The sequence below is a fragment of the Ceratotherium simum genome, chromosome 19, assembly GCF_057802395.1.
Source record: "Ceratotherium simum simum isolate JZ-2026a chromosome 19, ASM5780239v1, whole genome shotgun sequence".
NCBI lineage: Eukaryota > Metazoa > Chordata > Mammalia > Perissodactyla > Rhinocerotidae > Ceratotherium > Ceratotherium simum.
Genome location: NC_141918.1, coordinates 41,888,591 through 41,903,939, shown reverse-complemented (window position 1 = coordinate 41,903,939; position 15,349 = coordinate 41,888,591). Strand labels below are relative to the sequence as shown.

General features: G+C 34.3%; 1 protein-coding gene across 2 annotated transcripts in view; it reads left to right on the top strand.

Annotated features, from left to right (window-relative positions):
* Window positions 1–15,349, top strand: part of TBC1D32 (TBC1 domain family member 32) — a 197,457-nt gene that overhangs the window by 115,577 nt on the left and 66,531 nt on the right. For both annotated transcript variants that reach the window (XM_087444041.1, XM_014781194.2), the window contains exons 24-26: window positions 3,553–3,675; window positions 4,752–4,860; window positions 5,693–5,786. In XM_087444041.1, coding sequence (XP_087300167.1) covers window positions 3,553–3,675; window positions 4,752–4,860; window positions 5,693–5,786 — 326 coding nt within the window. The remainder of the gene's footprint in view (window positions 1–3,552; window positions 3,676–4,751; window positions 4,861–5,692; window positions 5,787–15,349) is intronic.

Sequence of the window (15,349 nt, the reverse complement as noted above, 5' to 3'; positions counted from 1 at the left end):
AATAGCTTTACTAGGCTCTGTCTCAGCGTTGACTCTTTTGGTTCAGTTTACCCTGGGATATGCTGTACACTTTACATACTTAAATCATGGCTGCTGTTCCCTCAGAATTTGTTGACTAACATCTTTAAAAGTGTATCCTGTTGGGTTATTTCTGTTTTCTCTTCAAGAAATCAATAATTCAAACTCTTTATTTCCATTATATTTTCCAGTTTCATTCTTTTCCCTATACCATTTATTGTGCTTTTAGCAAATCTGCTCTTTTTTTTTTTTTTTTTTTTTTTTTTGCTGTTTCCAATTGTGCTTTAATTTTGATGACAGTTTTATTCTTCTGCTTCTTTCCTTAGCTCTTCCAGCTCATGTTTTATCTTTTCTGGTTGATTTACTGTTTCTTCCTGTGCTTATCCAGCTCTATTTTGTGCAGAGAGCTTCATGGAGACCATTGCTTTAATAAACTTTTTTTTATTGAGATATAATTGACATATAACATTGTGTAAGTTGTACAACGTGTTGATTTGGTACATTTGTATAACTCTTTTAATTCATGGAAAATTATTTGGTCATAGTTTTCAAGTGCTTAAAGGCAACTCTGTGTGTGTGTGTGTGTGTGTGTGTGTGTTTGCCATCTGTTCATCCTGTTATTTTCCTCCATTTTCTTGGAGCACCTTTGTATGCATCCTGTGGTATTTCTTTTTGGAGAGATGTGGATTTTTTATGTTATCAGCTATTTGTAGGAGGCTCATGTTGAAGAGAAATTAGGGTCATGTTCCTGGGTAGCTAGAATCTTTCAATGGGCCCAAGTTGTCTTGAGGGAGTGTTTTTGTCCCCTCTTCGTGTTGTCTCTGCTGACCTTACTGTGAAGCTAGTCAGTTTTATTTATTAATAATTGTCTCTGTAACCTATAACCAATAATTAATAATTGATTTGACTGTGACTCCTTGTTCCACCATACTCCTTCTACTGCAAGACTTATAGTAGAACCGGGAATCCTCCTGCTGCTCTCCTGTGTATTCCATTTCCACTATTGCAGACAGAGGATTAGGTTTTTCATCTGAGTATAATCATGTGTTGCTTAACAATGGGGATACGTTCTGAAAATGCGTGATTAGGCAATTTGCCATCGGGCGAACATCATAGAATGGACTTGCACAAACTTAAATGGTATAGCCTACTACATATCTAGGCTCTATAGTACTAATCATATGGGACTACCATTGTCATTGACCGAAACATCATTATGTAGCACATGACTGTATACTCCTCATTTTTGAAAAATTTGCTGTTTTTACTTAGAAATTTATTCTTTTTCTTTTCTTTTGAAAAATTTATTTTGCTTTTTTTCCACATTGTGGGCAGTCATGACATCCTTTCTCAATTTCTTTTCCCCTCTAGCAGTATTTGCCCTATTTTGAGTGCCCTTCAACTCATTTTGTGGCTAAAAGTTTTTATGATATGGTATTTGCCTCTCCCCTCGATCCTTGGGATTATTTCTAGGATGAGAAAGGGGAAATGCTAACTTAAACTTCTGATTTTAAGATGGTAGCGTAAGTATTCTTTCATTTTGGTTCCATTGCACTTTATCTAGCAAAAATGTTTTTACTTTTATAAACTAAGTACAGAATATTTCTCTAAATTGGTAATAGTAGATTTTTTCCTTAGTTTAATATGCATTTGCTTATTTTAACAAGATTCTAGGGAGTGATATTGAATTACCATTTTTGACTCTTAAAGGCATCCACCAAACATTTTTTCTCTCTTTTTATGGATGCTATTGAGTAGGTAAAACATGTAATTGCACCAAAATTCAGAAACTATAAAAGATATACAATGAGAAGTCTGTTCCCTTCCAGTGTCTCAGATCCTCCCCCGCAGAGCTAACAGTTCTTACCAATTTCTTTTTTGTCCTTGGAGAGAGATCTACGTAAAAACAAATACATATTTGTGTGTATATTTAAATGTTTCTCCATTTTTATTGAAATACTACCACTGTACACAACATTTTGTGCTTCTCCTTTTTCACTTAACATACCTTGGAGATAGTTCTGTATCAACACATATATAACTGCTCTGTTGTAACATCTGCATGGTATACCACTATAAAAATGTACTGCAAACATTTAAACCTCTTTCTATGGGTGGACACTGGAAAAAATTTTTTTGCTATTAATACCACTGTGAAACATCTTTGTATGTAGGCCATTGTGCTTATGTTTGAATGTATCTCTAAGATAAATCAGTAGATGTGTAATCAGAAGGTTGGTTTCTTCTTGGATCTTCTGTTTCCCTAAATGCCACCTTTCAGTGAAAACTTCCCTAACCACTCAATCTACCATAGGCACCCAGTGTCTCCTTCACATTATCTTTTTTATATACTTTTTTGTCATAGAATTTGTAAACATATAAAAAAGTAGAACGAGCAGTAGCATAATGAACCTTCCGTGTACCCATCACTCATCAATTATCAATATTTTCCAATCTTGTTTCATCTCTTGCCCCCTCCTGTATACATTTTTTTCTTAAGTACTTTAAAGCAAATTCCAGCTATAATGCCATTTTGCCTGTGAATAATTCAGTATGTATCTCTAACAGGTAAGGACCTAAAAAAAAAAAGCATTACCACTGTGCCATTGCTACATCTAACAAAATTAACACTATTTCCTTGATCTCATCTAGTACCTATCCCATATTTTCCTGTGAGACTCAAAAACTTTTTGCACTTTTACAGTTTTTGCTTGAAGCATGATCAGAACAAAATCTTCACATTTACTTGATATTTTTCCTTTAATTTATAACTTCCTCTATTCCCTCTTTTTTAATGCAGTTTTTTTCCTAAAGAAATAATATATGTAATAATGTGTAGGATTCTCCAAGTTCTGGATTTGATTGGTTCCTCCTTGTGGCGTCTTTTAACATATTTCTCTGATCCTTGTATTTCCTGTGAACTGATAGTGAGATATCTAGGATTGGTTGCAGGTTCAATTTTCCTGGTGAGAATATCATCGATGGTGCAGTGTACATCCTCCTGCATCACAATAGGAGCCACATAACTTATACTTGTCTCTCTTTTGGTAATGTTAAGATGGATCAGTGTGTTTAGATGTTCTCAGCTTTATCTGATGATTATAAAGTTAGCCATTGACCTTTCACGTAATGAACATTTCTTGAATTGGTAGTAAATTGATTCTGTCATTTTTTCTGTAATTAAGTGCTGAATAAAACGTGGTACCAATTTGCAGTTTTTATAGAATTGCTAATGTACCCTAATTAATTTTTAATTTAAGTAGCAGTTGAGAAGAAAATTTGCTATTCCTGGATTTAGAGAATTTTTGAAAATCTAGGTTAGAAATTACCCATGGTAGTTAAATAATATTTCAATAAGAAAAACTTTTGAAGTCAATTACTATTCAAAATGATTAAAAATATATTTGAAATAACTACATGATCTTTCTTATAAAATTTGTATTTTCATGTGTGGATATTTGAGACACCAAGAAAGTTTCTAAACTTCTACGATAGATTTTACAAAGTCTGCTTTTATTGTTCTTCTTTATATAGGTTATTAAGTGTGGTATGCTGTGATCTAGACACTCTGCTCCTGCTAGAGGCCCGGTATCGAGTATCTGAAATGCTACTAAATGCTCAAGAAGAAAATATCTTAGAGACTTCTGAGAGCCACAGGTGAAAACAAACAAACAAACAAAACCCTATTAAGACATGGTAATAACAACAATTTTCTTTAAAGATGCTCTGTTAAGACAGTAATTTTCTGTATAGTTTATTTAATGTTTCTCCACTATCTGAATTCAATAGATTTAAATAACAGAGTAAAAAGCAATTAAAGCATAAATGTCACAGAAAAATGGTGATAGAAGTTCTTGGAGGGGGCTTGCAGAGTATTGCTTTCTAAGTTTTTGCTTAATTTAGGTTTTTGTTTTTAGTTAAGCCCTAACTTTATTAATGGTTCCATGAAGTTGTATCACTTTTAAATTCAGGCTGCATGTATAAGATGACGCATTAAAGAAAATGTTTGATTTTTGTGCCCCTTGTAGAGGTGCTCTTTACTCCATTCTCTTAATTATGATAGTTCATAGTCATAAATTCTGATTATTGCAAAACGAGGTTGTGATAGTATCTTGATAATTTTTTTCTATTAACATATCACACTTGCCATCACCTCTTTGGCTGGCATTTATTGAATACACACTCAATAGCTGGCATTGTTTTCGTGTCTATAATTTAAAAAAAAAATGTGCCTCGATCCTGGCTAGGTCTTGGAAAATTATGAAAGACCAGACACATTACTGGATACTCTCGATTTGATATAGAAGGGTAGTATTAACAGCTGCAGGAAGTGTGGAGTCTGCTCAAAAGCAACGTTTAGATTTTGAATTTAAGGCACTGGTCTAGCACTTAAGGGAACCTTGGCTAAAACATGTGATAAAGGCATTATGGAAATAATGCATGTCTTAATCCCATTTCTTTAAATGCAGTACTATTTGTCAAGGAAATATTCATTTATTAATCTCATTCATCTCATGTCAATTGTATCTGCATCATTTCTTTGCTCTCTTTTAGAGAAAACCATAAGATAAAAAGTGTATTTAGCCCTTTTTAAGTGATACATTGATAACCTATTTTCCAGACTTTTCTATAGAAATTTTTCTGCCTTTTTTCTTTACATTCCACTGACTTGATTTTAAAATTAAATCATATTCAATTAAGGAGATAACAAAATTGATATATTTATTTTTTAGGGATTTTATAATTGATGGCTTATCGGTAGAAAGAAATCACGTTCTTGTTAGAATAAATCTTATTGGTGGGCCAATGGAACGGATTTTGCCTCCAAGGATACTAGAGAAGGTGAGTGAGGTGAAGAGGAAGGGGGAATGTTTTCTGACATATTTTGAAGCAAGGTAGCCAACTCAGATGACATTAACAACAGCTCCAAATGTCTACATCACAGAGTTGAACTTTTGTTATTAGAAAAACATTAGGATGCAAGTAAACACGTGCAAACGAACATAATATTCTTCATGGCAAGGGGTCATGAGTGAGAGTTTCTGTTGTAGAGTAGGGCACTGTTTTATTAAAAAGTTGTCATTTTTCTTGTTTCTTTGAATTTTTTATTTTTGTTATCTTTCTCTTTCATGATACCTAATTTTTACTATATGATTATATTATGTTTGTATTTAATTGGCAATATTGAGTACCTCTCCTCCATCAGTATTCATAAAGTTTGATGTTCTATTAAAGGATAGTTTTTTATTGCTGGTGTTAAGTACATCTTTGCTTTGACTGTCACTCTGAGAAAGATGAGATAGAAATGATTTACAGCATGAGAGAAACAGTTTTGTGAGCGACTTAGGAGATACAGGTTTCTTTTGAAGACTATAATTTTCCTTTCATAAAAAAAAAAATATTAATGCCATCATTACCAGTCCTAGTAGCTAGGACTGGTAACAAGCTACCATACATTTGTCTTCGGTGCTTATTCAATGTTGTTTCTATTACATTTCATTATAGTTATTCTCAGAGCACTGAATTGTAATATCATAGCTTTTGGTTAGTTAGACTACAACTCTAGAATTTATGGAAAAAAAGCCAATTTAAATTTATGATACTTCAGAAAGCCTTAAAATTCCATATTATTTTAAACTACTTCCTAAAGTCATCTGTCTTACTTCTTTTTTAGGGTGATGATCCATATCCTTGGCCAATGTTTTCATCATATCCTGTACCAAACTGCTATCTGTCAGAAGTTACAAGAAATGCTGATCTAAAACAAGGTAAAATATTTACCATCAAATGCTATGTTATTTTAATTCTTTTGTTGTTATAATTTGAAAAGAGAATGTATTATGAAGGGAGATTAATACAATTTTTCATTCGGCTTGCATACATGGACACATTTATGCCTATTTCTATGTAAGTTTTTATTTTTTCACATTTCTTAGTAAATTAATATTTGTATGATGCTGAATAGTTTTTATTAGAAGCTTATTTTGGTTTAAAAAAGAATTAATTATTTTTGATGAATGAATTCTTGACACATAGAACTTTATTGAACAGAGTAATATTTTTTAGTATCTGTGTGCCATACTTTAAGTCCTTTGTGCTCAAGACTTGAAAAATAAATATAATATATGTTATATAAATATAATAAAAATTCAAGTATCCAACTTAGAAGAGTTCATGAACTTTTAGAGAATACATTCAAAGAATTAGATAATTATATGGTAGCACAGTGTGATAGGAGCTAAATAGCCCAATGTGTATCCTGATAGGATAGCACATAAGCAGGACACCCTTCTGAAGAAAATTATGTTTAAAGCAAGGCATGAAGTATAAGTATATGTTTTCTGGGTAATAGAAGAGCATTTTTGACAGAGTAAACAGCAGAGAGGCTAGAAGGAGCAAATTATATTCAGAACTATGAGTAGTTCAAGGATGTCTGAGATTTGGAATATGAAGGCACCAGAGATAAACCTAGACAGGTAAGCCAAGTTTAGCCATAAGGCCAGTGTAGCTCAAGTTCTGGTGTTTAGACTTTATCACAGGAGCAATGAAAATTTAGTTTCTAGTGTAGAGAATTCTAAGATGAAATATGAAGATATATGATCACACTATTCATCAGTTTGAGAAGTTAAATCTTATATCAACATGATCTTTATAACACCATCAAACTTGCTTTGGAAAGAAATAACAGATATAAGATTCATTCCACGTAGGTTAGATTCTATGGAGTGATTGTTGAAAAACAAAAAAATTTCTTCTATGTGAGACTTCATATGCCATTTACCTTTCCCTACATTTATTTGCTTTAAAACAATTAATAGAGGCCATCAGTTGATATACATTGTTTTTTGGGGCCGGCCCCGTGGCTTAGCGGTTAAGTGCACGTGCTCTGCTACTGGCGACCCGGGTTTGGATCCCAGGCATGCACCTACGCACTGCTTGTCCGGCCATGATGAGGCGGCGTCCCACATACAGCAACTAGAAAGATGTGCAACTATGACACACAACTATCTACCGGGGCTTTGGGGAGAAAAAGGGGAAAAAAAAAGGAGGATTGGCAATAGATGTTAGCTCAGGGCTGGTCTTCCTCAGCAAAAAGAGGAGGATGGGCACGGATGTTAGCTCAGGGCTGATCTCCCTCACACACACAAAAGAAGGTATACATTGTTTTCGTTTCTATTCAGTGTTTGAATATACTTTATATATCTCACAATTGCATAGAAACAGAAATTCTTTTTTTTTTTTTTCTATCTACCTAGAGGTTAGGGAAAGAGAAAGAAAGAGCATGAGGGAGCTTTTAAAATTTTTAATATTTGTCTTGATAATGCACTTTAAAAATTTTGCCTTTGTGTTTTCCTTTCATGTGACCTAATCTATTGCTTTCAGAGACATGGGAGTGCGGTCTCTTCTTTTCAAGAAGAGACTTAAGAGAATGATATTTTGGACTCTTTTCCCACTGGCTCACGTCTCTCATTGAACTCAGACCTTTCTCAGTCTGTTACTCTCATGTTTTCCTATCCTACTTTCTGTCTTTTTAATCAGAGTTTTTATGTTTTGTCATTCTTGTTTTAGACTTCAACATTTATTTGCCCACTCATTCCTTTAATTGACATGTTTCTCGAGTGCTGATTTTCAGGTGCCTCACTAGGTATTGGAGATACAATGATGTATAGGACATGGTCCCTTCTCGATGCCTCCACCCTTTTCCTGATCTCTCTTCCTGGTTACGGTATAGCATTGGTATCTTTGCTAAGTTTCACTTGGAAACAAATATTTCTTTATTAGTTTTTTGAACAACAAATTCATTCATTATCAGTTTTATGTGATTGCCACATTTAATAATTTGTTTCTTCAAAATAGTTCGATAAAAAAATGTGCCTTATTTTAAACTGAACAAGGCAGACAGAAATCAAGAAGTAAGATTAAATGGACACTTCTCTGAGAAGAGAAAAATATATAATCAATTTCTAGGAATCGGTGCTCAGAGGAGTATAGTATTTCTCTCTGTTCTACTCTTTTGATTTGGAATAGGGAGTAATAATAGCTTCTCTGTCTAGCCCTGACGGTAAGTGCAGAGTGGTTGTTATGCTTGGGTGGGCCCGTAATGCCAGCGGTCAGGGTGTCTATTTACTTTCCTAGTCTCCTAGTGACTATTTTTAAGTCTTCTCTCTCACCAAAGCTTCCTCACCTCTTCCCCATCCTTCCTGTCAGATAACTGTTTCCTATTTTACTGACCAAATAACAACAGTCAGAAAAGAGCTTCCATGTGCTTCTGATATGTATCAACTCACCTAGCTGCATCTGTGCCAATTTAGAATTTCTATTATTACTGTGAATTAACTGCCAGTGTTAACAAAGACCAACTTCTCCATTTATTTCTGCATGACATTCCATTCTCTTTCTTCTCAAAGATATTGCTTCTACCAGTTCTCTGTTTATCTTTGTTTTGTTTCTTGGGGTTTGGGGGGAGGATCTCCACTGTAGCTTTTCCATAAGCCAACAAGCATGCTGTTAATTCTTCCATATTTAAAATATCTTCTTTTGAACCCACTTTCCCCTCACTACGGTAAAATTCCGTGAAGGATTGTCTAATCTTGGTATTCCAGTTACTCTCCTTCCATTCTGTCTTGAACCTACTTGAAAGTTAAGCATGCTTTCGCTGCTACCATTCCATCGTGATTAAATCTACTGGTCACATCTCAGTCCTCATCCTACTAGGCCTACCTTTATCACTTAACATGTTTGAGCCTTCCCTCTGTTTTGAAACACTTTCTTCACTTGGCTTTCAGAAAATACATTATCTTATTTTTCTCCTGCATTTCTGGCAAATTCTTCTTTGTCTCCTTTGTTGGATCTTTCACATCTCTCCAACGTCTAAACTTTGGAGTGCCCTAGGGCTCAGTTCTCAGTTATCTTCTTTTTTTCTAGCTGTACTTACTCTCGGAAGGATCTCATCTAGTCTCATGACTAAAATACTGTGCAATATGCTGATTGCTCTCAGATTTATGTCTTTAACTCCTATCTCTAACTGTCCACCTGACACTCAGCTGGGAAGGTTAATAAGCATATCAAACTTAACAAGTCTGAGATAAACTTCTGATACTCCATCAAAATCCATTCCTTTGGTGTTCTTCCTCATTTCAGAAATGGCAACTTTGTGCTTCCACTTCTTTAGGCAATAAACCTGAAGGCATTCTTTGACTCCTCTGTCTTCATACCCCATGTCTAATCTGTCAGCAAATGCTCTTGACTCTGCATATCTGAAATAAAGCCACTTTCACTCATACACCACCCTTCTCTCTCACTGTATTAGTGCAGTAACCTGCCAGGTGTTCAGTGTGTTCTCATCACCGCAGCCAGTGTCATGCTGTTGAAATGTGAGTTGGATCATGACTCCTCTAGTTGAAACTCTCCAATGGCTTCTCTACCAGGCCCAACACATTTGTGACTTCCTTCCTGTCACATGCTCTGTTTTGTAGTTTAGTACAATTTCAAGCCTCTTTATTTAATTCCATATTTTCCCACCACATTGGACAGCAATTCTATTGTCTTTCTGTTTGTCCCTAAAACACAAGTGTTTGAATAAGTTATTATTTTCCTTTTAACGGCAGTACCTAATACTTGCTAATAACAGTGGTCCTGACATTTCTGTGGTTCTTGATAAGCAGGAGAGAATGACCTAGGCACCAGTAGATAGCCCAGGAGTACCTCAGGAAGAGATTTTACATAGATACATTCTGAATTGAAAATGAGTCAAACATATGTCATTCTGATATTGCTAATGTGTCACTGATCCTCTACTCGTATTAGAATGGCAGAAAATGGGAGAGAAAGTCAGAGCATGTCTGGCTTTCCATTGTACCTAAGAGAGTACAGTGATGCTGTTTCTGTGAACTCAGAAAAATGGAGTCAAATACATTTCTAACAGGTATAAAGATAGGTTGAAAGTAATGTTTCTGGTTAAACAGTTCAATAAATTAAGCATTGTGCACTTTTAAAAATACTGTGTTTAAGCTAGTAATACTTTAAGACACAAATAGCTATTTTAAAGCCAAGAGTTTATGTACTTGCCATTTTGCTTTTTTGATTTGGAAGTAATGATTCACTGATTCTGATCGGTGTTATTTTAGTCGTCATTTGCACTGTGAAATTTTGGGATATCATTTCACCGTTGTGGAAGAAAAATCACTTCAGTTTTGTGCACATGATGATATTCTCCTCATTTGTCTCCCGGCTTCTAGATTTATCCTCCTTGCTACAGTTAGCATCTCTTCATCTGTTAAATTGCCTCTTGTTAGCTCATTGGCATCAGTGTTAGCTATTAGTGGATTTATCTTCCTCTGTAAATAAGAATCTTGAGACATGATCTTGTCAGTTATTTTTCTTTGTGCACATTTTTAGGGTCACCATATTAAAATGTAAAAGCCATTTAAAAGCTACTGATTAATATTATCTATGTATGTATGTATATATGTACATAAGTGTGTAAGCATGTATAAGTATACACTTTTATGTACGTACATGTGCCTATATGTATTTCACATAATGTGAGCACATATAAATCATTTTACACATGTGAAAAAATTCTCTTCTGTGTGGTAGAAATAACTTCTACTCAGAATATCATCTCTCTGTTATCTGCAAGTTTAGATAAAGTAGGAAGAAATGAGTCAGTGCAGTCACTTATTGTTACCTGTGCAGAAGATCAGAAAGAAGGAAGGGGAATGGGAAAAGGGAGAGTTGGGCAATGGTTAAAAGCAAGTACTGGTTAGCATGTCAGGAGCTGTTAGGTGAACTACTGGAGACTGACTCATATGCCCATCCTGTGTGAAACAGGAAGACTGTGAGAGAGCAATCTGTTTTGCTTTGTTTTGTTTTTATTTCCCTAAGCTACAATTAGATCTCCCAGGATTTATCGTTTCACCCCTAACTGGCCAGTCTGCTCTACTATGTTTGACTTTGGTGTGTTCAGGATGGGGACTCCTTTCTCTAGAGAGGAAGGGAAATCCGGCACTTCCATACTGAGAGATAAAAATGGCTTGAGGGATTGGATGGCATACTCTCGTTATCGGAAGCATCAGAGAGCCGTATCTCAATAAAATGAGAAATTTGCTCCCCTTCCCTTTCTAGCATCCTGCATTCATTTTATTTTTTTTTATTATTTTTATAATGTTTATTCAGGCTAAATTATAAAATAATCAGCAATCTAGATTGTATCTGTATCCTATACGCCTTGCTACTGTGGAATTCCTATCTTTATCAAGAACCATTTGGATCTGTATTTACCCAGTTGGGGCTGGTATCTTCAAAATGGAGAGTAAGTTTTATTTTTGTCATTGCATGTGTGTTTCTAGCACTCCTCACAGGACCAACAGAGTGGCAGAAGCACAGTCACAGGCAACCAGGCCGCTTGATTGCCTTTCTTTATCTTAGAAATTCAATGGCTCCTCATTGAAAGCCTCAAGCATATTAGTAACTCCTGACACAAGTGAACTTCTCATGTTCCTAGGAACTCCTCAGTAGTCACTCTTGACTCATACATCCCTCCAGAGGCCCTTCCTGAGAGTTTACCTCCTTGGGGCTTTCTAAGAAGTGAAGAGAGTGACAGCTGATATGAGCCACCTATATAAACAAATGTGTTACTTTCCCATTCTTTCATCTCCCTTGCCCTTCACTTCATCTCATGTCCTTTCTTTTTATATAGTAATTACCCTACATATTCTGTGTCAACCATATGGGTTGTTTTTTACTTTTTAAAAACAGTTTTATTGAGATATAATTAACATATCATACGAATCACCCATTTAAAGTGTACAATTCAATGGTTTTTAGTATGTTCACAGGTGTATGAAACCATGACCACAGACAGTTTTAGAATATTTTCATCACCTCAAAAAGAAACCCGGTAACCCCTTCCCCCTTCCCCTCACTCAGTCCTAAGCAACCACTAATTTACTTTTTGTCTCTAGAGATTTCTTTAGTCTGGACTTTCATATGAACGGAATAATATGGTCTATGGTGTTTTGTGACTGGTTTCTTTCCCTTAGCATAATATTTTCAAGGTTCATCCATAAAGTTTATCTATGTTGTAGCACGTGTAAGTACATCATTCCTTTTTATGGTCAAATAATATTCTGTTGTATGGATATACCATAATTTATTTATACGTTTGTCTAATGATGGACACTTGGATGGTTTCTACCTTTTGGCTATTATAAATAATGCTACTATAATCATTCATATATGAGTTTCTGCATGAACATATTTTCATTTCTCTGTAGTGTATATGTTGAGTGGAATTGCTGAGTTATATGATAATTCTATGTTTAATAGTTTGAAGAACTGCCTTACTGTTTTCTAAATCAGCTGCACCATTTTGCGTTTCTACCAGCAGTGTATGAACAGAGTTCTGATTTGACCACATCATCATCATTTATTGTGATCTGATTTTTGATTCTAGCCATCCTGGTAGATAGGAAGTGTTATCTCATTGTGGTTTTGATTTGCATTTCCCTAATGACTAATAATGTTGAGCATTTCTTCATGTTCTTATCGGCCATTTTTGTGTCTCCCTTGGAAAAATGACTATTCACATCCTTTGCCCATTTTTTAATTGAGTTATTTGTATTTTCATTATTGAGTTGTAAGAGTTCTTTTTATTCTAGATGTAAGTCGCTTATCAGATATACGATTAGGTAACATCTTTCACATCTTAAAATACATTAAGGTTATGCCTCTGGCCCTTTCCTCTTGATGTTCCCTTTGCCTGGAGTACTAATTCCTACTCTTCTTATGGATAGTTCCTTCTAAACCTTTTGAGCTTGTCTGAATGTTACTTCTTCAGATGTCTCTCCAGCTTATCTAAAATATACTTCTTCCCTTGCTTATCTCTCTCTGGCGCCCTGTTTATTTCTCTAACAGCATTTATACCTTACTATGTGCTTCTGTACTTATTTGTTCACTGTCTGCTGGCCTAGAATGTAACCTCCGTGAGATAAAGATGCTGTCTGCCTTAGGTAGTAGGCAATAATATTATTGAATGAATGGATGAATTAATATTAGATTTCTTCTCCCTTTATTTTTCTCATCATTAAACTCTATCTTTCAAACCTTTGTCAGTGGACTTTAGGAATTCCTTCTATGCTAATCCGAAGTAAATTTAGAAACTTAGTTACTCACACCTGGAATAACCTCTGATCTGACTCATTTTTTAGAGCATGAATAGCTTTGCAATTAGAAGCTCCTTGAGCTAGACCTCTGTATATGTCATTCATGAAGTAGACACCTTTATTATAGTTATTTTATCATTTACAAAGTTGTACTTTACGTTTTTATAGCACATAAAAGGTATGCATTGTTAGCATTACATCTCATTTTTTCACAATTGAAAAAAACCAAAAAAATGCGCAGCCTTTATTCTGTGATTACTTCAAATTTAATCTTTTATAGCTTCAGTATCTTAACTTTACTGCTTCCTGTACTGCATTTCTACTTATCTGATAGGAAATTGATTTTCTGCCTGACAAAACGTTCTCTTTCAAATACTGTGAAAGAGAGTAAATTCCATGGTGATAATCATTCCCTTTAATGGAATGCACCAAAAATATTAAAATCTTTATAGTCAAGTTGTTCAGATATGTTTAATTGGATATTTTTAGATGACATTTTTCCTGTATGAGAAAACATCATTTTAAAGTTCATAATATGTGAGATATAAATATCTCTATAATATAATCTTTTTTTTTGCCTCAACATGAAGTAGTGTTTCTTTCTACAAATTAAATGAGAAAAGGAGGGAGGATGTCATACACAATTGAAGTGAATTCCAGGTAGAACTTGCTTTTCTGTTTGTAAATTTTCAGCTCTGAATGAAATCAGTATAAAATATATGTTGAATCATTAGGTTCTATGTGTTGATCAAATGGCTGTGAGGGCCGTATTACATTCTTAGGTGAAGACTGTGAATCTAAGCCACTGTGTTAAATCTACATTATTTGCATAGATTTGGTACTTTATAAAAGCACAAGTGAAAATGCAAACCATTGGCAATATTTATGTACTAATCTGTTGGGGGTTGGAAAAGCCTTTTTTGATAGGTATTATTATATATGTTTATTTTGAACATTTTGTAGTTGTAGACTACTGTTTATAGAAGAGTTAATCATTGCAATATATTGTGGTCAATAAGGAAACAAAGTTTCTAAATTATAGATGGAGCTGAACCAGAGTACTGTACTTTCTGTCTCCAGAGTTATGCGCTGATTACTGAATGAGAAATAAAGTTCATGGGTTTTGTAGTTACATTCTTGTGATGCCAACATATTTTATCCTAGCTCTCAAGACATGCTGATATTATTTTAAATTGTTTGCATTAAAAGATGTTGAAAATTAGCCTTTTCAACTACAAATACTGTTATTTTGCCATTGGAACGATATCCTTATTTTAACAAGACAGTTCTCATTAATCTGTATTGATTTTGTTTAATAAATTTTCATGTCCTTACTGAGTTTAATTCTTTATTCACTGATGCTACTTGATGAGATTTTGATGGTTTCTGTCTATTTAGACATTAAGTCCATGCCCGTGTTCTTGTGAATTATCTTCATGTATTTTTAATTTACAATTGGGATGACAATCCATTATACAGTCCTAATAGTAGAGATTCAAAATCGGAATACTATCTACATAGTATGGAGAAATAAACTTTTTAAGAGAAGAAAGGGGAGAAAAAGATGACCTATAAGGGCAACCACATTTTAATGAAAGAATGAAGATTGCCCAATTAACAAATGAGTAGACTGATTGCCTTCATTGCTAGTCTGATAAATTATGTAAGATTTAGGATTACCACTCCACCTTCAATCAACTAAAAATAGAATTCCCTAGGAGAAGCTGTGCAAGTGCTTTGAAAAATAGTGTGGTACTATATAAAATGTAATACAACATGATGGATATTGTCGTTTGTTCTGATTTTAAAAGCCTTTTCTGTCTTACACATATAGTCAATCTGTAAATATTTTTGATGATGAATTCTTGCTTTTATCAAATACTTATCTAGGCATGTATGTGGAGTCAGACATTTTCTCCTTCTTTTTTCTTTCCTTATTGCTTCTAACCTTGGAATTAAGATTTATTTTCTGCAGATAAAAGTAAATGACTTGTATTTGACATCATCCTGTTAACTGAGGAGACTGGGAGTGTGAGATTATGGTTTCTTTCCAATGCAGTAAATCTTGAGCTGCAGCTGTTGAGATACTTATTTTAAAAATCAGAATAAGTATTTTCTTTTGAATAGTAAAACTTCTTATTTCCATGTACTTTCTACTTTCATGT